Source organism: Coregonus lavaretus, assembly GCF_964263955.1.
Source record: "Coregonus lavaretus genome assembly, contig: HAP1_SCAFFOLD_763, whole genome shotgun sequence".
Lineage (NCBI taxonomy): Eukaryota > Metazoa > Chordata > Actinopteri > Salmoniformes > Salmonidae > Coregonus > Coregonus lavaretus.
This window is the reverse complement of record NW_028158149.1, coordinates 126,151-148,466: the sequence shown is the minus strand read 5'-3', so window position 1 is coordinate 148,466 and position 22,316 is coordinate 126,151. Positions and strand designations below refer to the sequence as shown.

The 22,316-nt window shown below is 48.6% G+C and overlaps 1 protein-coding gene across 1 annotated transcript in view; it reads right to left on the bottom strand.

Moving 5' to 3' along the window:
• Positions 1-375: 375 nt before the first annotated feature.
• Positions 376-22,316, bottom strand: part of LOC311124365 (membrane-associated guanylate kinase, WW and PDZ domain-containing protein 3-like) — a gene marked incomplete at both ends in the record, with an annotated part of 73,662 nt that continues 51,721 nt past the window's right edge. The window contains 5 exons of the mRNA XM_084198528.1: positions 376-1,379; positions 11,435-11,573; positions 11,669-11,818; positions 11,976-12,061; positions 21,662-21,862. Coding sequence (XP_084054654.1) covers positions 376-1,379; positions 11,435-11,573; positions 11,669-11,818; positions 11,976-12,061; positions 21,662-21,862 — 1,580 coding nt within the window. The remainder of the gene's footprint in view (positions 1,380-11,434; positions 11,574-11,668; positions 11,819-11,975; positions 12,062-21,661; positions 21,863-22,316) is intronic.

The window sequence follows — 22,316 nt, the reverse complement described above, 5'->3', positions numbered from 1 at the left end:
CAGGCAACGGTAGGAAGGTAGACTCATGGGTATGATGATGGATCCTAGTCAAGAGGTGGGTTAACGGGGGGGTTTGGGTGGTGCAGTGGACAGGGAAGTGTCCTAGATAAGAGGTCAATTCCCTGGTTTTCTAGAAATCCTGGTTGGACAAATTCTGGAATCACAAGGAAATAAGCAGGAAATCCAGGAAACCTCTAACCAGGATTATCTCTCATCTACAGGTCAAGACCTCCTTTAACCAGGATTATCTCTCATCTACAGGTCAAGACCTGCTTTAACCAGGATTATCCCTCATCTACAGGTCAAGACCTCCTTTAACCAGGATTATCCCTCATCTACAGGTCAAGACCTCCTTTAACCAGGATTATCCCTCATCTACAGGTCAAGACCTTCTCTCAGCCTGTTTCCTGTCAGTCTGTGTCCCACCAAAACCTGAGATAGTTTCTGCTGGTTAGGTTTAATCCAGGGGCAGGGACCGGAGCCGGTGTAGGTGGCCCTCTGTGGCTGTGTCCTGCTCCAGGGGCCTGGGGTGTGGGATGCATGGTTGGCCCGGCGCCATGACTGGGTGCTCCAGGGGTCTCCTCTCTGGTCCCTGGGGTCTCCCCACCCGGATGGGGCTCCGGCGGTGGAACCGGAGATGCTAGCTGCAGACAGGCTGACCTGGTCAGAGAAGCTGGCCCTGGAGGCTCCTGAGGCCCCTGATTCTGCATTGGACAGCTCAGCGTCTCCATCCTGCAGCGGCATGAGGAAGGAGAGGGGAGCTCTCTCTCTCTCTGCCGGCCCAGAATCCTCCACCTTCACCTCCGTCTCCCTCTCTACCTCCCTCTCTCTCTCCCTCCTCCACTCTTCCCTCCCCGCTTCACCTGTGTTTCTGATGGGAAGCTCCTCTGTCTCATCTCCCCTCTCTCTCCTGTTCTTCCTCCTCTTGCTCTGCATTGCCCTGCTCCTCTGCTGTTTTGAACTCTGTTTGGCCTTGCTGTGCCTCACCTCCTCCACTGTCTCCACTACCACCTCCTCCTCCTCCTCCTCCTCCACCTCCACTTCCTCCACCTGTCTGTTCTCGGGTAAACTCTGGGTGCGTTTCCCGTTATCCTTATCCTCTAAACTTTGACCTCTGTGGCTGACCACCTGACCCTCCTCCTCCTCCTCCTCCTCGGACCAATCCAGGTCTGTGTCAGGAGTACCTCGCCCTCCTCCTCTGCTACTCCTTCCCCTCCAGACTACCACCTTTCCTCTGCCTGTCTTAACTCTCCCTCTCTCTCCTCCTCCTCTATCCATCCTTCCGCTCTTCCTTGGCAGAGAGTGTGTATCTACTGCAGCCACACCCGGCTCCTCTGGGTAGAGAGAGGAGGAGAAGGAGACTGATCTGGGATCATGGTCTGAGAGAGGAGAGAGAGGAGAGAGAGAGGAGAAAGAAGGGAGAGAGAGAGAGGAGATAGAGGGGAGAGAGGAGAGATGGGGGAGAGAGAGAGAGGAGAGAGAGAGGAGAGAGAGAGGAGAGAGAGAGGAGAGAGAGAGGGAGAGGAGAGGAGGGAGAAAGGAGAGAGAGAGGTGAGAGAGACGAGAGAGAGAGGGGAGAGAGAGGAGGGAGAGAGAGAGGAGAGAGGGGAAAGAGAGAGAAGAGAGGAGAGAGCGGGAGGGAGGGGGAAGGAGAGGGCAGAGAGAGAGAAAGAGAGACAAGAAAAAAAAGACACAGAAAGAGGGGTGGGGTGCAGAGAGAGAGAGAGGGGAGAGAGAGAGAGGGGTTATACAGAGTTAGAGGGAAAAACACAAATTAGAAACCAGTTTCCAGTTTCCAGTTTCCAGTTTCCATTTTAACACAAACAAACAGTGTTGTCCAAGTTTGAAGTAATGAAAACAAAACAGGTGACGATGAGATGGGATGAAAATGTACAGAACACAGAACAGCATATACCTCGTGGCCTTCGAGATAGAAAACACTAAGTCTGTTCATTCCAATCTCTTTGTTTCAGCAAGCCTAATCCGTGTGCTGTAACGGTTCACTGAGATAACAGGACTGATGTCTTGCTCCTGTAAGTCGCTCTGGATAAGAGCGTCTGCTAAATGACTCAAATGTAAATGTAATGTAAATGTCAAAATTCTGGTTTATTTTCCAAATTCCCCTGTTTTCACAAAATCCTGGTTGGAAGATTTTTTGGAATTGCATGAAATCTGGGAAACCTCCAACCAATACTTCTAGGAAAAACAGGGAATTTTGGGAAAGAGACCGGGATTTTGCAACCCTAATTCTATCACAACTAGACTTTGTGATAGTGTACTGTTGGATCCTATACAGTGGGGAAAAAAAGTATTTAGTCAGCCACCAATTGTGCAAGTTCTCCCACTTAAAAAGATGAGAGAGGCCTGTAATTTTCATCATAGGTACACGTCAACTATGACAGACAAAATGAGAAAGAATAATCCAGAAAATCACATTGTAGGATTTTTAATGAATTTATTTGCAAATTATGGTGGAAAATAAGTATTTGGTCAATAACAAAAGTTTCTCAATACTTTGTTATATACCCTTTGTTGGCAATGACACAGGTCAAACATTTTCTGTAAGTCTTCACAAGGTTTTCACACACTGTTGCTGGCCCAATTTTGGCCCATTCCTCCATGCAGATCTCCTCTAGAGCAGTGATGTTTTGGGGCTGTCGCTGGGCAACACGGACTTTCAACTCCCTCCAAAGATTTTCTATGGGGTTGAGATCTGGAGACTGGCTAGGCCACTCCAGGACCTTGAAATGCTTCTTACAAAGCCACTCCTTCGTTGCCCAGGCGGTGTGTTTGGGATCATTGTCATGCTGAAAGACCCAGCCACGTTTCATCTTCAATGCCCTTGCTGATGGAAGGAGGTTTTCACTTAAAAATTCACGATACATGGCCCCATTCATTCTTTCCTTTACACGGATCAGTCGTCCTGGTCCCTTTGCAGAAAAACAGCCCCAAAGCATGATGTTTCCACCCCATGCTTCACAGTAGGTATGGTGTTCTTTGGATGCAACTCAGCATTCTTTGTCCTCCAAACACGACGAGTTGAGTTTTTACCAAAAAATTATATTTTGGTTTCATCTGACCATATGACATTCTCCCAATCCTCTTCTGGATCATCCAAATGCACTCTAGCACACTTCAGACGGGCCTGGACATGTACTGGCTTAAGCAGGGGGACACGTCTGGCGCAGCAGGATTTGAGTCCCTGGTGGCATAGTGTGTTACTGATGGTAGGCTTTGTTACTTTGGTCCCAGCTCTCTGCAGGTCATTCACTAGGTCCCCCCGTGTGGTTCTGGGATTTTTGCTCACCGTTCTTGTGATCATTTTGACCCCACGGGGTGAGATCTTGCGTGGAGCCTCAGATCGAGGGAGATTATCAGTGGTCTTGTATGTCTTCCATTTCCTAATAATTGCTCCCACAGTTGATTTCTTCAAACCAAGCTGCTTACCTATTGCAGATTCAGTCTTCCCAGCCTGTTGCAGGTCTACAATTTTGTTTCTGGTGTCCTTTGACAGCTCTTTGGTCTTGGCCATAGTGGAGTTTGGAGTGTGACTGTTTGAGGTTGTGGACAGGTGTCTTTTATACTGATAACAAGTTCAAACAGGTGCCATTAATACAGGTAACGAGTGGAGGACAGAGGAGCCTCTTAAAGAAGAAGTTACAGGTCTGTGAGAGCCAGAAATCTTGCTTGTTTGTAGGTGACCAAATACTTATTTTCCACCATAATTTGCAAATAAATTCATAAAAAATCCTACAATGTGATTTTCTGGATTTTCTTTTCTCAATTTGTTTGTCATAGTTGACGTGTACCTATGATGAAAATTACATGCCTCTCTCATCTTTTTAAGTGGGAGAACTTGCACAATTGGTGGCTGACTAAATACTTTTTTTCCCCACTGTATATTGGACCCTGAACATAAGAGACACCCTGCCTTTTACCTCTTGGTAACGCAACTCAGGGCAACAAGGACACGTGCTCCAGACTGTTTGGCTCAGTTGGGAAGAGCGTGGCACTAGCAATGCCAAGGGTGTGTGTTCAATTCCCACAGGGATCAACATACTAGAATGGATAACAGGGTCTGCTAAGTTGTTCTAGAACACAGAAATCAAACAGAATGGAAGACTAACAGGAAGGGATACCAACCGCGTATTCTCTGTTCTGCCGATGACATAGAAACAAGGCTCTCCCTGCTTAGAGTTGGTCATACACAGAGACAGGCTGGAGAGCTCCACTGAGAGGGAGGAGAGGGATGGAGACATGAGGAAAATGAAAGAAAGGGACAGTAAAAAGAAAGAAAGAGGGAGACCACATGTTAGGTCAGGAAAGAGATAGACATAGACATATGGAAAATAAGACTCCTAGCACTGAGAAAGAAGATCCATTGGAAGACTCCTAGCACTGAGAAAGAAAGCTGTAGTTAGAGGAAACAAGTGAAAGAACTATCCTGAATCAGGGTTTTAGATGCTAGCTAATGTTTTAGTAATAGTCATGTCCTTCACTGAGACGCACAGACAGCTTCCCCGTCTCTTACCATAGTCTGGGACGTATCCTCCCCTCCCTGTCTGTTACCATAGTCTGGGACGTATCCTCCCCTCCCTGTCTCTTACCATAGTCTGGGACGTATCCTCCCCTCCCTGTCTCTTACCATAGTCTGGGACGTATCCTCCCCTCCCTGTCTCTTACCATAGTCTGGGACGTATCCTCCCCTCTCTGTCTGTTACCATAGTCTGGGACGTATCCTCCCCTCCCTGTCTCTTACCATAGTCTGGGACGTATCCTCCCCTCCCTGTCTGTTACCATAGTCTGGGACGTATCCTTCCTCCCCCTCCCTGTCTGTTACCATAGTCTGGGACGTATCCTTCCTCCCCTCCCAGTCTGTTACCATAGTCTGGGGCGTATCCTCCCCTCCCTGTCTGTTACCATAGTCTGGGACGTATCCTCCCCTCCCTGTCTCTTACCATAGTCTGGGACATATCCTCCCCTCCCTGTCTGTTACCATAGTCTGGGACGTATCCTCCCCTCCCTGTCTCTTACCATAGTCTGGGACGTATCCTCCCCTCCCCGTCTCTTACCATAGTCTGGGACGTATCCTCCCCTCCCCGTCTCTTACCATAGTCTGGGACGTATCCTCCCCTCCCCGTCTCTTACCATAGTCTGGGACGAATCCTTCCTCCCCTCCCTGTCTGTTACCATAGTCTGGGACGTATCCTTCCTCCCCTCCCTGTCTGTTACCATAGTCTGGGACGTATCCTCCCCTCCCTGTCTCTTACCATAGTCTGGGACGTATCCTCCCCTCCCTGTCTCTTACCATAGTCTGGGACGTATCCTCCCCTCCCTGTCTCTTACCATAGTCTGGGACGTATCCTCTCCTCCCTGTCTGTTACCATAGTCTGGGACGTATCCTTCCTCCCGTCCCTGTCTGTTACCATAGTCTTGAACGTATCCTCCCCTCCCTGTCTGTTATCATAGTCTGGAACGTATACTTCCTCCCCTCCCTGTCTGTTACCATAGTCTGGGACGTATCCTCCCCTCCCTGTCTGTTACCATAGTCTGGGACGTATCCTTCCTCCCCCTCCCTGTCTGTTACCATAGTCTGGGACGTATCCTCCCCTCCCTGTCTCTTACCATAGTCTGGGACGTATCCTCCCCTCCCTGTCTGTTACCATAGTCTGGGACGTATCCTCCCCTCCCTGTCTCTTACCATAGTCTGGGACGTATCCTCCCCTCCCTGTCTGTTACCATAGTCTGGGACGTATCCTTCCTCCCCTCCCTGTCTGTTACCATAGTCTGGGACGTATCCTTCCTCCCCTCCCTGTCTGTTACCATAGTCTGGGACGTATCCTCCCCTCCCTGTCTCTTACCATAGTCTGGGACATATCCTCCCCTCCCTGTCTGTTACCATAGTCTGGGACGTATCCTCCCCTCCCTGTCTGTTACCATAGTCTGGGACGTATCCTCCCCTCCCTGTCTCTTACCATAGTCTGGGACGTATCCTCCCCTCCCTGTCTGTTACCATAGTCTGGGACGTATCCTTCCTCCCCTCCCTGTCTGTTACCATAGTCTGGGACGTATCCTTCCTCCCCTCCCTGTCTGTTACCATAGTCTGGGACGTATCCTCCCCCCCCTGTCTCTTACCATAGTCTGGGACATATCCTCCCCTCCCTGTCTGTTACCATAGTCTGGGACGTATCCTCCCCTCCCTGTCTGTTACCATAGTCTGGGACGTATCCTTCCTCCCCCTCCCTGTCTGTTACCATAGTCTGGGACGTATCCTCCCCTCCCTGTCTCTTACCATAGTCTGGGATGTATCCTTCCTCCCCTCCCTGTCTGTTACCATAGTCTGGGACGTATCCTTCCTCCCCTCCCTGTCTGTTACATTGTCTGGGACGTATCCTCCCCTCCCTGTCTGTTACCATAGTCTGGGACGTATCCTCCCCTCCCTGTCTGTTACCATAGTCTGGGACGTATCCTCCCCTCCCCGTCTCTTACCATAGTCTGGGACGTATCCTTCCTCCCCTCCCTGTCTGTTACCATAGTCTGGGACGTATCCTCCCCTCCCTGTCTCTTACCATAGTCTGGGACGTATCCTCCCCTCCCTGTCTCTTACCATAGTCTGGGACGTATCCTCCCCTCCCTGTCTGTTACCATAGTCTGGGACGTATCCTTCCTCCCCCTCCCTGTCTGTTACCATAGTCTGGGACGTATCCTCCCCTCCCCGTCTCTTACCATAGTCTGGGACGTATCCTTCCTCCCATCTGTTACCATAGTCTGGGACGTATCCTCCCCTCCCTGTCTGTTACCATAGTCTGGGATGTATCCTCCCCTCCCTGTCTGTTACCATAGTCTGGGACGTATCCTCCCCTCCCTGTCTCTTACCATAGTCTGGGACGTATCCTCCCCTCCCTGTCTGTTACCATAGTCTGGGACGTATCCTTCCTCCCCCTCCCCGTCTCTTACCATAGTCTGGGACGTATCCTTCCTCCCATCTGTTACCATAGTCTGGGACGTATCCTCCCCTCCCTGTCTGTTACCATAGTCTGGGATGTATCCTCCCCTCCCTGTCTGTTACCATAGTCTGGGATGTATCCTCCCCTCCCGTCTCTTACCATAGTCTGGGACGAATCCTTCCTCCCCTCCCCGTCTGTTACCATAGTCTGGGACGTATCCTCCCCTCCCTGTCTATTACCATAGTCTGGGACGTATCCTTCCTCCCCTCCCTGTCTGTTACCATAGTCTGGGACGTATCCTCCCCTCCCTGTCTGTTATCATAGTCTGGAACGTATCCTTCCTCCCCTCCCTGTCTGTTACCATAGTCTGGGACGTATCCTCCCCTCCCTGTCTGTTACCATAGTCTGGGACGTATCCTTCCTCCCCTTCCTGTCTGTTACCATAGTCTGGGACGTATCCTTCCTCCCCTCCCTGTCTGTTTCCATAGTCTGGGACGTATCCTTCCTCCCCTCCCTGTCTGTTACCATAGTCTGGGACGTATCCTTCCTCCCCTCCCTGTCTGTTACCATAGTCTGGGACGTATCCTTCCTCCCCTCCCTGTCTGTTACCATAGTCTGGGACGTATCCTCCCCTCTCTGTCTGTTACCATAGTCTGGGACGTATCCTCCCTCTCTGTCTGTTACCATAGTCTGGGACGTATCCTCCCCTCCCTGTCTCTTACCATAGTCTGGGACGTATCCTCCCCTCCATGTCTGTTACCATAGTCTGGGACGTATCCTTCCTCCCCTCCCTGTCTGTTACCATAGTCTGGGACGTATCCTTCCTCCCATCCCTGTCTGTTACCATAGTCTGGGACGTATCCTTCCTCCCCCTCCCTGTCTGTTACCATAGTCTGGGACGTATCCTCCCCTCCCTGTCTGTTACCATAGTCTGGGACGTATCCTTCCTCCCCTCCCTGTCTGTTACCATAGTCTGGGACGTATCCTCCCCTCTCTGTCTGTTACCATAGTCTGGGACGTATCCTCCCCTCCCTGTCTCTTACCATAGTCTGGGACGTATCCTCCCCTCCCTGTCTGTTACCATAGTCTGGGACGTATCCTTCCTCCCCTCCCTGTCTGTTACCATAGTATGGGACATATCCTCCCCTCTCTGTCTGTTACCATAGTCTGGGACGTATCCTCCACTCTCTGTCTGTTACCATAGTCTGGGACGTATCCTCCCCTCCCTGTCTCTTACCATAGTCTGGGACGTATCCTCCCCTCCCTGTCTGTTACCATAGTCTGGGACGTATCCTTCCTCCCCTCCCTGTCTGTTACCATAGTCTGGGACGTATCCTTCGTCCACCTCCCTGTCTGTTACCATAGTCTGGGACGTATCCTCCCCTCTCTGTCTGTTACTATAGTCTGGGACGTATCCTTCCTCCCCCTCCCTGTCTGTTACCATAGTCTGGGACGTATCCTTCCTCCCCCTCCCTGTCTGTTACCATAGTCTGGGACGTATCCTCCCCTCCCTGTCTGTTACCATAGTCTGGGACGTATCCTTCCTCCCCTCCCTGTCTGTTATCATAGTCTGGGACGTATCCTCCCCTCTCTGTCTGTTACCATAGTCTGGGACGTATCCTCCCCTCCCTGTCTCTTACCATAGTCTGGGACGTATCCTCCCCTCCCTGTCTGTTACCATAGTCTGGGACATATCCTCCCCTCTCTGTCTGTTACCATAGTCTGGGACGTATCCTCCCCTCTCTGTCTGTTACCATAGTCTGGGACGTATCCTCCCCTCTCTGTCTGTTACCATAGTCTGGGACGTATCCTCCCCTCCCTGTCTCTTACCATAGTCTGGGACGTATCCTCCCCTCCCTGTCTCTTACCATAGTCTGGGACGTATCCTCCCCTCCCTGTCTCTTACCATAGTCTGGGACGTATCCTCCCCTCCCTGTTTGTTACCATAGTCTGAGACGTATCCTCCCCTCCCTGTCTCTTACCATAGTCTGGGACGTATCCTCCCCCACCCTGTCTGTTACCATAGTCTGGGACGTATCCTCCCCTCCCTGTCTGTTACCATAGTCTGGGACGTATCCTCCCCTCCCTGTCTCTTACCATAGTCTGGGACGTATCCTCCCCCACCCTGTCTGTTACCATAGTCTGGGACGTATCCTCCCCTCCCTGTCTCTTACCATAGTCTGGGACGTATCCTCCCCTCCCTGTCTCTTACCATAGTCTGGGACTTATCCTCCCCTCCCTGTCTCTTACCATAGTCTGGGACGTATCCTTCCTCCCCTCCCTGTCTGTTACCATAGTCTGGGACGTATCCTCCCCTCCCTGTCTGTTACCATAGTCTGGGACGTATCCTTCCTCCCCTCTCTGTCTGTTACCATAGTCTGGGACGTATCCTCCCCTCCCTGTCTCTTACCATAGTCTGGGATGTATCCTCCCCTCCCTGTCTCTTACCATAGTCTGGGACGTATCCTCCCCTCCCTGTCTCTTACCATAGTCTGGGATGTATCCTCCCCTCCCTGTCTGTTACCATAGTCTGGGACGTATCCTCCCCTCCCTGTCTGTTACCATAGTCTGGGACGTATCCTCCCCTCTCTGTCTGTTACCATAGTCTGTGACGTATCCTCCCCTCTCTGTCTCTTACCATAGTCTGGGACGTATCCTCCCCTCCCTGTCTCTTACCATAGTCTGGGACGTATCCTCCCCTCCCTGTCTCTTACCATAGTCTGGGACGTATCCTCCCCTCCCTGTCTGTTACCATAGTCTGAGACGTATCCTCACCTCCCTGTCTCTTACCATAGTCTGGGACGTATCCTCCCCCACCCTGTCTGTTACCATAGTCTGGGACGTATCCTCCCCTCCCTGTCTGTTACCATAGTCTGGGACGTATCCTCCCCTCCCTGTCTCTTACCATAGTCTGGGACGTATCCTCCCCCACCCTGTCTGTTACCATAGTCTGGGACATATCCTCCCCTCCCTGTCTCTTACCATAGTCTGGGACGTATCCTCCCCTCCCTGTCTCTTACCATAGTCTGGGACGTATCCTCCCCTCCCTGTCTCTTACCATAGTCTGGGACGTATCGTCCCCTCCCTGTCTCTTACCATAGTCTGGGACGTATCCTCCCCCACCCTGTCTGTTACCATAGTCTGGGACGTATCCTCCCCTCCCTGTCTCTTACCATAGTCTGGGACGTATCCTCCCCTCCCTGTCTCTTACCATAGTCTGGGACGTATCCTCCCCTCCCTGTCTCTTACCATAGTCTGGGACGTATCCTCCCCTCCCTGTCTCTTACCATAGTCTGGGATGTATCCTCCCCTCCCTGTCTCTTACCATAGTCTGGGACGTATCCTCCCCTCCCTGTCTCTTACCATAGTCTGGGACGTATCCTTCCTCCCCTCCCTGTCTCTTACCATAGTCTGGGACGTATCCTCCCCTCCCTGTCTGTTACCATAGTCTGGGACGTATCCTTCCTCCCCTCTCTGTCTGTTACCATAGTCTGGGACGTATCCTCCCCTCCCTGTCTCTTACCATAGTCTGGGACGTATCCTCCCCTCCCTGTCTCTTACCATAGTCTGGGACGTATCCTCCCCTCCCTGTCTCTTACCATAGTCTGGGACGTATCCTCCCCTCCCTGTCTCTTACCATAGTCTGGGATGTATCCTCCCCTCCCTGTCTCTTACCATAGTCTGGGACGTATCCTCCCCTCCCTGTCTCTTACCATAGTCTGGGACGTATCCTCCCCTCACTGTCTCTTACCATAGTCTGGGACGTATCCTCCCCTCCCTGTCTCTTACCATAGTCTGGGACGTATCCTCCCCTCCCTGTCTCTTACCATAGTCTGGGACGTATCCTCCCCTCCCTGTCTGTTACCATAGTCTGGGACGTATCCTCCCCTCCCTGTCTATTACCATAGTCTGGGACATATCCTCCCCTCCCTGTCTGTTACCATAGTCTGGGACGTATCCTCCCCTCCCTGTCTCTTACCATAGTCTGGGACGTATCCTCCCCTCCCTGTCTGTTACCATAGTCTGGGATGTATCCTCCCCTCCCCTCCCTGTCTGTTACCATAGTCTGGGACGTATCCTCCCCTCCCTGTCTGTTACCATAGTCTGGGACGTATCCTTCCTCCCCCTCCCTGTCTGTTACCATAGTCTGGGACGTATCCTCCCCTCCCTGTCTCTTACCATAGTCTGGGACGTATCCTCCCCTCTCTGTCTGTTACCATAGTCTGGGACGTATCCTCCCCTCCCTGTCTGTTACCATAGTCTGGGACGTATCCTCCCCTCCCTGTCTCTTACCATAGTCTGGGACGTATCCTCCCCTCCCTGTCTCTTACCATAGTCTGGGACGTATCCTCCCCTCCCTGTCTGTTACCATAGTCTGGGACGTATCCTTCCTCCCCTCCCTGTCTGTTACCATAGTCTGGGACGTATCCTCCCCTCCCTGTCTCTTACCATATTCTGGGACGTATCCTCCCCTCCCTGTCTCTTACCATAGTCTGGGACGTATCCGTTTCCTTTCTTCAGTACCAGGTGTATACGATGTCCTCCTCTTCTTATCTGCTCTATGGCCTGGCTGTGGGTCATTCCTGTAGTACTGTCACCATTTATCTCCACCATCTGGTCACTCACCTACACAGCAACAATACAATACAGGTTACACAACAACAACAACAACAACAACAACAACACACACACACACACACACACCCAGCTGCCTGTCTCACCTGTATCTTGTGGCTGCGTGAGGCAGGCCCTCCCTCCATCAGCCCCAGGACATACAGGCCCATGTTGTACTCACTGCCCCCCCGCAGACTGAAGCCAAAACCTGTAGAACCTCTCTCTAGGTCTACAGTATAGCAACGCTGGTCCTGCTGCTAGAAGGAGAGCGAGTTACAGGACAGAAAGATGCCACCATCGCTCTGGGATTGACAGGGCAATTATAAACACGCCAAATTATTAGAGAGGAAATTACATGAATTGATGGACACAGAAAACAACTATGAATACTTTATTTTTTTTAAATGCACGTACAAGCCTCACCTTGGGCCTCCCTCTGTGGCCTCTCCTTGTCCTGCCGACAGCCTCTAACTCTGGGCCTTCTGACAGATTAGAGGAGTCTAAAAGACCAAGGTAAGAAAGTGAAAAGGGGCAATTTGCAGTTGCTACATGGACGGCGAAAAACGAGTTAACTTTTATTTATTGTAATTTAAATTAGTTTGTAGTAGTTAAATGTTCAAGTTAGATTACATGCCGTAGCTACCTGAATCATTATTTCAAATAATTTCGGTGACTTCAAAGCTAGCTAGCAGGCTCAGCTAAATATAAATCTCCCTAGATACAGCCACATAGTCATGTCATGAAATGTATATATTAAAGAGGAATATAACAATATAATTTTCCCATTAAGAGTATTTCTGGTGCAGCACAGAAATACCCTTATCCAGATGGTGAGACAAAGGCATTTTCTAACAGACCCGCTAACTTTCTTTGTTGTTACTTTTAAAGGTTGGAACCAACATGCAGGACCTCCAGCAGACAGAGTCAGGTAAAGAACCATTCGTCCTCCAGCTCAGAGACAAGCTCCACTATTCACAGCCCTGTGGAATGTTACATGTAATTGCAATGCTGGACTTTTTGAATTGTATTGTTTTAAAAATGTACAAATAAAAAGGAAATGTATGGTTTAAACACGTCTTTAATGTTTATTTGTTTTAGCTGTTAGTGATAATTTAAAAACATACAATCTACCTGCAGCGAAGCCGCTCAACATTTACATTACAGTCATCTAGCAGACGCTCCCATCCGGAGCGACCCACAGGGTCAACCAGGGGCAAGTGCCCTGCCCAAGGGCACATCGACAGATCTCCCACCAAGTCAGATCGGAACGCGGACTAGCGACCTCTCGGCTACCGGCCCAAGCTGCTCCCAAACGCCAGGCCACCAACCATCCAAGACCCCCCCCCCCCAGTTCCCCCGAGAGCTGACACTCAACCATCTAAGACAGTCCACCCCCGAAAAACCTCCCCCTCCACTCCCCAAATGGGGGTTTTATCTTTGACCGTCATTCTATCCCCCGCCCAATTGTGCGCCGCCCAATGGGTCTCCCGGTTGCGGCCGGCTGCGACAGAGCCTGGATTTGAACCAGGATCTTTAGTGGCACAGCCTGCATTGCGATGCAGTGTCTTAGACCACTCGGGAGTCATCAACTCATACACCCTGTAATCGATACATAAAAAATCTCTTCCCAACTATTTTGCTATCTGTATGGCACAGCTGTCAACATCCTGGTCCTCAAATGAAACTGGTATACTTTCCTATTTATGATATTTTTATTCCTCCGCCAGTTTGATCCTTTATATTGGGCAGACAGACCAGTTCCCTACCTCCTCCCTTGATCCTTTATATTGGGCAGACAGACCAGTTCCCTACCTCCTCCCTTGATCCTTTATATTGGGTAGACAGACCAGTTCCCTACCTCCTCCCTTGATCCTTTATACTGGGCAGACAGACCAGTTCCCTACCTCCTCCCTTGATCCTTTATATTGGGCAGACAGACCAGTTCCCTACCTCCTCCCTTGATCCTTTATATTGGGCAGACAGACCAGTTCCCTACCTCCTCCCTTGATCCTTTATATTGGGCAGACAGACCAGTTCCCTGCCTCCTCCCTTGATCCTTTATATTGGGCAGACAGACCAGTTCCCTACCTCCTCCCTTGATCCGTTATATTGGGCAGACAGACCAGTTCCCTACCTCCTCCCTTGATCCTTTATATTGGGCAGACAGACCAGTTCCCTACCTCCTCCCTTGATCCTTTATATTGGGCAGACAGACCAGTTCCCTGCCTCCTCCCTTGATCCTTTATATTGGGTAGACAGACCAGTTCCCTGCCTCCTCCCTTGATCCTTTATATTGGGCAGACAGACCAGTTCCCTACCTCCTCCCTTGATCCTTTATATTGGGCAGACAGACCAGTTCCCTACCTCCTCCCTTGATCCTTTATATTGGGCAGACAGACCAGTTCCCTACCTCCTTCCTTGATCCTTTATATTGGGCAGACAGACCAGTTCCCTGCCTCCTCCCTTGATCCTTTATATTGGGCAGACAGACCAGTTCCCTACCTCCTCCCTTGATCCGTTATATTGGGCAGACAGACCAGTTCCCTACCTCCTCCCTTGATCCTTTATATTGGGCAGACAGACCAGTTCCCTACCTCCTCCCTTGATCCTTTATATTGGGCAGACAGACCAGTTCCCTACCTCCTCCCTTGATCCTTTATATTGGGCAGACAGACCAGTTCCCTACCTCCTCCCTTGATCCTTTATATTGGGCAGACAGACCAGTTCCCTGCCTCCTCCCTTGATCCTTTATATTGGGCAGACAGACCAGTTCCCTACCTCCTCCCTTGATCCGTTATATTGGGCAGACAGACCAGTTCCCTACCTCCTCCCTTGATCCTTTATATTGGGCAGACAGACCAGTTCCCTACCTCCTCCCTTGATCCTTTATATTGGGCAGACAGACCAGTTCCCTACCTCCTCCCTTGATCCTTTATATTGGGCAGACAGACCAGTTCCCTGCCTCCTCCCTTGATCCTTTATATTGGGCAGACAGACCAGTTCCCTGCCTCCTCCCGCTGCCACCAGCCTCCTCCATTTTGGGGGTAGTGCTGTAATCAATTGGTTGTAATCTTGGATTGAGCAGACCTTCCCATACAATTCCGATAGCTCCATGAAAGACACAACTCTACCATTCCAATTTACAATATCATTTCAAAACTAAAATACCCTTTTCAAACATATTTTCCATAAATACAGATATTTTATCAACAGCACATTTGGGTTCAACCATACCATTTGTTGTAATATGTTTTCTATTTTTTTCTGGTGATGAAAATTGAAATTGTAAGCAGCTCTGCATTGCTTGCTTGAAAAAGAGAGATATTTTGAACAAGGTTTCATTTTCAATTAATACACAATGAGAAATGGAAATCTGCACAAAGGTAAAAAGGCCATTTTTAAACAAGGGATGAGCTTTTCTTAGTCATCTACTTGAGAACCATTTTAGGTTCAAGTAAAACTTTTGTATGTGAAGCTTTTAGAGAGGTTCAGTGCTTTTATATTTAATAAATCTCAACCCACCCAGTTCATATCCATTATATATACAGTGGGGGGAAAAAGTATTTAGTCAGCCACCAATTGTGCAAGTTCTCCCACTTAAAAAGATGAGAGAGGCCTGTAATTTTCATCATAGGTACATGTCAACTATGACAGACAAAATGAGGAAAAAAATTCCAGAAAATCACATTGTAGGATTTTTAATGAATTTATTTGCAAATTATGGTGGAAAATAAATAAGTATTTGGTCAATAACAAAAGTTTCTCAATACTTTGTTATATACCCTTTGTTGGCAATGACACAGGTCAAACGTTTTCTGTAAGTCTTCACAAGGTTTTCACACACTGCTGCTGGTATTTTGGCCCATTCCTCCATGCAGATCTCCTCTAGAGCAGTGATGTTTTGGGGCTGTCGCTGGGCAACACAGACTTTCAACTCCCTCCATAGATTTTCTATGGGGTTGAGATCTGGAGACTGGCTAGGCCACTCCAGGACCTTGAAATGCTTCTTACGAAGCCACTCCTTCGTTGCCCGGGCGGTGTGTTTGGGATCATTGTCATGCTGAAAGACCCAGCCACGTTTCATCTTCAATGCCCTTGCTGATGGAAGGAGGTTTTCACTCAAAATCTCACGATACATGGCCCCATTCATTCTTTCCTTTACACGGATCAGTCGTCCTGGTCCCTTTGCAGAAAAACATGATGTTTCCACCCCCATGCTTCACAGTAGGTATGGTGTTCTTTGGATGCAACTCAGCATTCTTTGTCCTCCAAACACGACGAGTTGAGTCTTTACCAAAAAGTTATATTTTGGTTTCATCTGACCACATGACATTCTCCCAATCCTCTTCTGGATCATCCAAATGCACTCTAGCAAACTTCAGACGGGCCTGGACATGTACTGGCTTAAGCAGGGGGACACATCTGGCACTGCAGGATTTGAGTCCCTGGCGGCATAGTATGTTACTGATGGTAGGCTTTGTTACTTTGGTCCCAGCTCTCTGCAGGTCATTCACTAGGTCCCCCCGTGTGGTTCTGGGATTTTTGCTCACCGTTCTTGTGATCATTTTGACCCCACGGGGTGAGATCTTCCGTGGAGCCCCAGATCGAGGGAGATTATCAGTGGTCTTGTATGTCTTCCATTTCCTAATAATTGCTCCCACAGTTGATTTCTTCAAACCAAGCTGCTTACCTATTGCAGATTCAGTCTTCCCAGCCTGGTGCAGGTCTACAATTTTGTTTCTGGTGTCCTTTGACAGCTCTTTGGTCTTGGCCATAGTGGAGTTTGGAGTGTGACTGTTTGAGGTTGTGGACAGGTGTCTTTTATACTGATAACAAGTTCAAACAGGTGCCATTAATACAGGTAACGAGTGGAGGACAGAGGAGCCTCTTAAAGAAGAAGTTACAGGTCTGTGAGAGCCAGAAATCTTGCTTGTTTGTAGGTGACCAAATACTTATTTTCCACCATAATTTGCAAATTAATTCATTAAAAATCCTACAATGTGATTTTCTGGATTTTCTTTTCTCAATTTGTCTGTCATAGTTGACGTGTACCTATGATGAAAATTACAGGCCTCTCTCATCTTTTTAAGTGGGAGAACATGCACAATTGGTGGCTGACTAAATACTTTTTTCCCCCACTGTATATATAGGGAATGAAAGCGTAAAGCATGCCTAAGTGTTAATACATTTGTGTTTACATCATTAAGCTACATTTTGAAAGATTATTTTTTATCATTATTTTATTAACAGAAATAACGCCAGGGTAGTGGGTTCGATCCCCGGGACCACCCATACACAAAAAAAATTATGCACACATGACTGTAAATCGCTTTGGATTATATTATTATTATTATATTATCAATAGGATATTAAACAAACACTCAAATAGGCAACAGCAGCAGGGATAGGGCTGAGTGACTCTCCTCTTTCCTCTTTCCTGGCTTTCCTTCAAAATAAGTTACAGTGCATTCGGAAAGTATTCAGACCCCTTGACTTTTTCCACATTTAGTTATGCTATTCTAAAATTGATTATTATTTTTATTTTTCTCATCAATCTACACACAATACCCCATACTGACAAAGCAAAAACCGCTTTATTTTTTATTTATTTTTATTTTAGTAAAGGTATTAATAATAAAAACAGAAATATCACATTTACATAAGTATTCAGACCCTTTACTCAGTACTTTGTTGAAGCACCTTTGGCTGCGATTATAGCCTCGAGTCTTCTTGGGTATGACGCTACAAGCTTGGCACACCTGTATTTGGGGAGTTTCTCCCATTCTTCTCTGAAGATCCTCTCAAGCTCTGTCAGGTTGGATGGGGAGGATCGCTGCACAGGTATTTCGGGTCTCTCCAGAGATGTTCGATAGGGTTCAAGTCCGGGCTCTGGCTGGGCCACGCAAGGACATTCAGAGACTTGTCCCGAAGCCACTCCGGTGTTGTCTTGGCTGTGTGCTTAGGGTCGTTGTCCTGTTGGAGAGGAAGGTGAACCTTCGCTCAGTCTGAGGTCCTGAGCGCTCTGGAGCAGGTTTTCATCAAGGATCGCTCTGTACTTTGCTCCGTTCATCTTTCCCTCGATCCTGACTAGTCTTCCAGTCTGAAAACCATCCCCACAGCATGATGCTGCCACCACCATGCTTCGCCGTAGGGATGGTGCCAGGTTTCCTCCAGACGTGACGTTTGGCATTCAGGCCAAAGAGTTCAATCTTGGTTTCATCAGACCAGAGAATCTTGTTTCTCATGGTCTGACAGTCTTTAGGTTTCTTTTGGCAAACTCCCTGACCAAGGCCCTTCTCCCCTGATTTCTCAGTTACTTCCTACAGTTGAAGTCAGAAGTTTACATACACTTAGGTTGGAGTCATTAAAACTTGTTTTTCAACCACTCCACAAATGTATTGTTAACAAACTACATACACTAAGTTGACTGTGCCTTTAAACAGCTTGGAAAATTCCAGAAAATGATGTCATGGCTTTAGAAGCTTCTGATAGCTTCTAATTTACATCATTTTAGTCCATTTGAGGTGTACCTGTGGATGTATTTCAAGGCCTACCTTCAAATTCAGTGCCTCTTTGCTTGACATCATGGGAAAATCAAAAGAAATCAGCCAAGACCTCAGAAAAACTATTGTAGACCTCCACAAGTCTGGTTCATCCTTGGGAGCAATTTCCAAACGCCTGAAGGTACCACGTTCATCTGTACAAACAACAGCACGCAAGTATAAACACCATGGGACCACGCAGCCGTCATACCACTCAGGAAGGAGACACTTTCTGTCTCCTAGAGATGAACGTACTTTGGTGCGAAAAGTGCAAATCAATCCCAGAACAGCAGCAAAGGACCTTGTGAAGATTCTGGAGGAAACAGGTACAAAAGTATCTATATCCACAGTAAAACGAGTCCTATATCGACATAACCTGAAAGGCCGCTCAACAAGGAAGAAGCCACTGCTCCAAAACCACCATAAATGTCAGAGTGGTGTGTGTAGGTGAGTGGAAGGAATCAAGCGCAGGACCCAGGATGACTTCAACCGTCTTTAGTAATGTTCCCAAAGCAAGGAGAACAAGGAGTAGCCAACCCAACCGGGTGGCGCACACAATTACGCACAAAACACACAGTGCGTCAAAACAAGAAAAGCGCACACAGTGCGAGCTCTCGGGAAAAACACAACGAGAGAAATAATCCGAACTTCACAGAGGCAGGCTGACAATGAACAATCACGCATAACACCTGACCCAAACACACGAACTAAATAAGGGAAACAATTAATACACAAATAAGGGACAGGTGTTATGAAACAGACAAAACCAAAAGAACATGAAACATAGAACGGTTGAAGTCATCCTGGGTCCTGCGCTTGATTCCTTCCACTCACCTACACACACCACTCTGACAGAATCACGCATCGTGCCGGTGGTGCGCGTCGCCAGCCCGGTCCGGCCCGTTCCTGCTTCCCGCACTAAGCCTGTGGTGCGCGTCGCCAGCCCGGTCCGGCCCATTCCTGCTCCCCGCACCAAGTCTGTGGTGCGTTTCGGCCGCCCGGATCGGCCCGTTCCTGCTGTCCACACCAAGCCAGTGGTGTGCGTCGTCAGTCCGGCACGGTCCGTTCCTGCTCTCCGCACCGAGTCTGTGGTGCGTCTCGTCAGCCCTGTCCGGCTCGTTCCTGCTCTCCGCACCAAGTCGGTGGTGTGCGTCGCCAGCCCATTCCGGTCCATTCCTGCTCCACGCACCAAGCCAGGGGCGCGTGTCGTCAGTCCGGCTCCGGCCAGCGGGGCTAGACGGGACCGGGGGTACTTTGGGGGGTTGGAGAGGGAGTGGGGATCAGGCCCGGAGCCGGAGCCGCCGCCGAGGAAGAATGCCCACCCAGCCCTCCCCTGTTTTGCGCGTATTTAGGCGCGGTCACAGTCCGCGCCTTTAGGGGGGGGTACTGTCACACCCTGGTTCGGGGACTCATTATGTTGAACCAGGGTGTGTTCATTCTATGTTTTCGGTTTCTCTGGTGGGTGTTCTAGGTGGTTTATTTTCTATGTTTGCCGGTGTGACTCCCAATCAGAGGCAAACGAGTGTCAGCTGTCGGCTGTTTGTCTCTGATTGGGAGCCATATTTAATCTATCTGTTTTCCTTTCGGGTTGTGGGATTTTGTTCGTGTGTGTTCGTGTTGTACACTGGACGTCACGCTTTCGTTGTTTATTGCTTTTGTTGTTGTGAGCATTTAATAAATATAATATGTTCACTCGCAACGCTGCGCCTTGGTCTCCTGTTCTAGACGATCGTGACAATAAAAAAGCCAGACTACGGTTTGCAACTGCACATGGGGACAAATATTGTACTTTTTGGAGAAATGTCCTCTGGTCTGATGAAACAAAAATAGTGGCCATCACAAAGCCCTGACCTCAATCCTATAGATAATTTGTGGGCAGAACTGAAAAAGCGTGTGCGAGCAAGGAGGCCTACAAACCTGACTCAGTTACACCAACTCTGTCAGGAGGAATGGGCCAAAATTCACCCAACTTATTGTGGGAAACTTGTGGAAGGCTACCCGAAACGTTTGACCCAAGTTAAACAATTTAAAGGCAATGCTACCAAATACTAATTGTGTGTATGTAAACTTCTGACCCACTGGGAATGTGATGTAAGAAATAAAAGCTGAAATAAATCATTCTCTCTACTATTATTCTGACATTTCACATTCTTAAAATAAAGTGGTGATCCTAACTGACCTAAGACAGGGAATTTTTACTAGGATTAAATGTCAGGAATTGTGAAAAACTGAGTTTAAATGTATTTGGCTAAGGTGTATGTAAACTTCCGACTTCAACTGTATGTAAATAAGGTAATTCTGTTTTTAATTTTTAATGAATGTGCAAAAATTTCAACAGAAAATGTCTTCGCTTTCATATTATGGGGTATTATGTGCAGATTGATGAGTTTACATTTTTATTTAATCCATTTTAGAATAAGGCTGTAACATAACAAAATGTTGAAAAAGTAAAAGTGTCTGAATACTTTCCGAATGCACTGTACATTATTAAAACGGAGTCTGGTGCTCTCTAATTTGTGGATAGGCCACTGGGAGTAAACGGATACCGGACTGCACTACATTTACATTTTAGTCATTTAGCAGACGCTCTTATCCAGAGCGACTTACAGTTAGTGAGTGCATACATTATTTATTTTTCATACTGTCCCCCCGTGGGAATCGAACACACAACCCTGGCGTTGCAAACGCCATGCTCTACCAACATCCCTGCCGGCCATTCCCTCCCCTACCCTGGACGACGCTGGGCCAATTGTGCGCCGCCCCATGGGTCTCCCGGTCACGGCCGGCTACGACAGAGCCTCGATTCGAACCAGGATCTCTAGTGGCACAGCTAGCACTGCGATGCAGTGCCTTAGACCACTGCACCACTAGGGGGAATTGCTACGGTGTGAAGTGATTAACAGATTTAAACTACCTGTAACTAAGGTTGTGTTGTGCATGTGAGCATGGATACATGTGCCTGTTGGAGTGTCTGTTAGTCTACCTACCCATGTCTGTTAGTGTATCTACCCATGTCTGTTAGTGTACCTACCCATGTCTGTTAGTGTATCTACCCATGTCTGTTAGTGTACCTACCCATGTCTGTTAGTGTATCTACCCATGTCTGTTAGTGTACCTACCCATGTCTGTTAGTGTACCTACCCATGTCTGTTAGTGTACCTACCCATGTCTGTTAGTGTATCTACCCATGTCTGTTAGTGTACCTACCCATGTCTGTTAGTGTATCTACCCATGTCTGTTAGTGTACCTACCCATGTCTGTTAGTGTATCTACCCATGTCTGTTAGTCTACCTACCCATGTCTGTTAGTGTATCTACCCATGTCTGTTAGTCTACCTACCCATGTCTGTTAGTGTACCTACCCATGTCTGTTAGTGTACCTACCCATGTCTGTTAGTGTACCTACCCATGTCTGTTAGTGTATCTACCCATGTCTGTTAGTGTACCTACCCATGTCTGTTAGTGTACCTACCCATGTCTGTTAGTGTACCTACCCATGTCTGTTAGTGTACCTACCCATGTCTGTGTGTTAGTAAGTGTGTAGAGGTAGAAAACTCACTGGTGTTAGATCTTGGTATGATGGTGAGTCGGAGTGTGTTTCTGGCGCGTCTCAGTATCTGTGCCAGGTCTCTGTGAGGCAGGGTGGCAACGGATCGCCCCTCCACCGCCTCTAGCTGGTCACCCGGCTGGATCTGACCCGACCGGGCCGCAGGGCTGCCCCCACGCACCTTCACAAACCTATGGGACAGCATGGACGAGGCTGGGGTGGGGGGAGAGAGAGAGAGAGAGAGAGAGAGAGAGAGAGAGAAAGAGAGAGTTTAGTCAGTATTATCAGTCGTTAACCGTGTTAATGGGTGGAGAGATATGGTATGGTATGGTACTATGGAGTAGTACAGTATATCAATCATTTTCACTGGGATATGAGGAAGAAGAAAAAGTATGAAAACTGATACACTCACTACTGTAGTCTCTCTGGATAAGAGTGTCTGCTAAATGACTCACTACTGTAGTCTCTCTGGATAAGAGTGTCTGCTAAATGACTCACTACTGTAGTCTCTCTGGGTAAGAGTGTCTGCTAAATGACTCACTACTGTAGTCTCTCTGGATAAGAGTGTCTGCTAAATGACTCACTACTGTAGTCTCTCTGGATAAGAGTGTCTGCTAATGACTCACTACTGCAGTCTCTCTGGATAAGAGTGTCTGCTAAATGACTC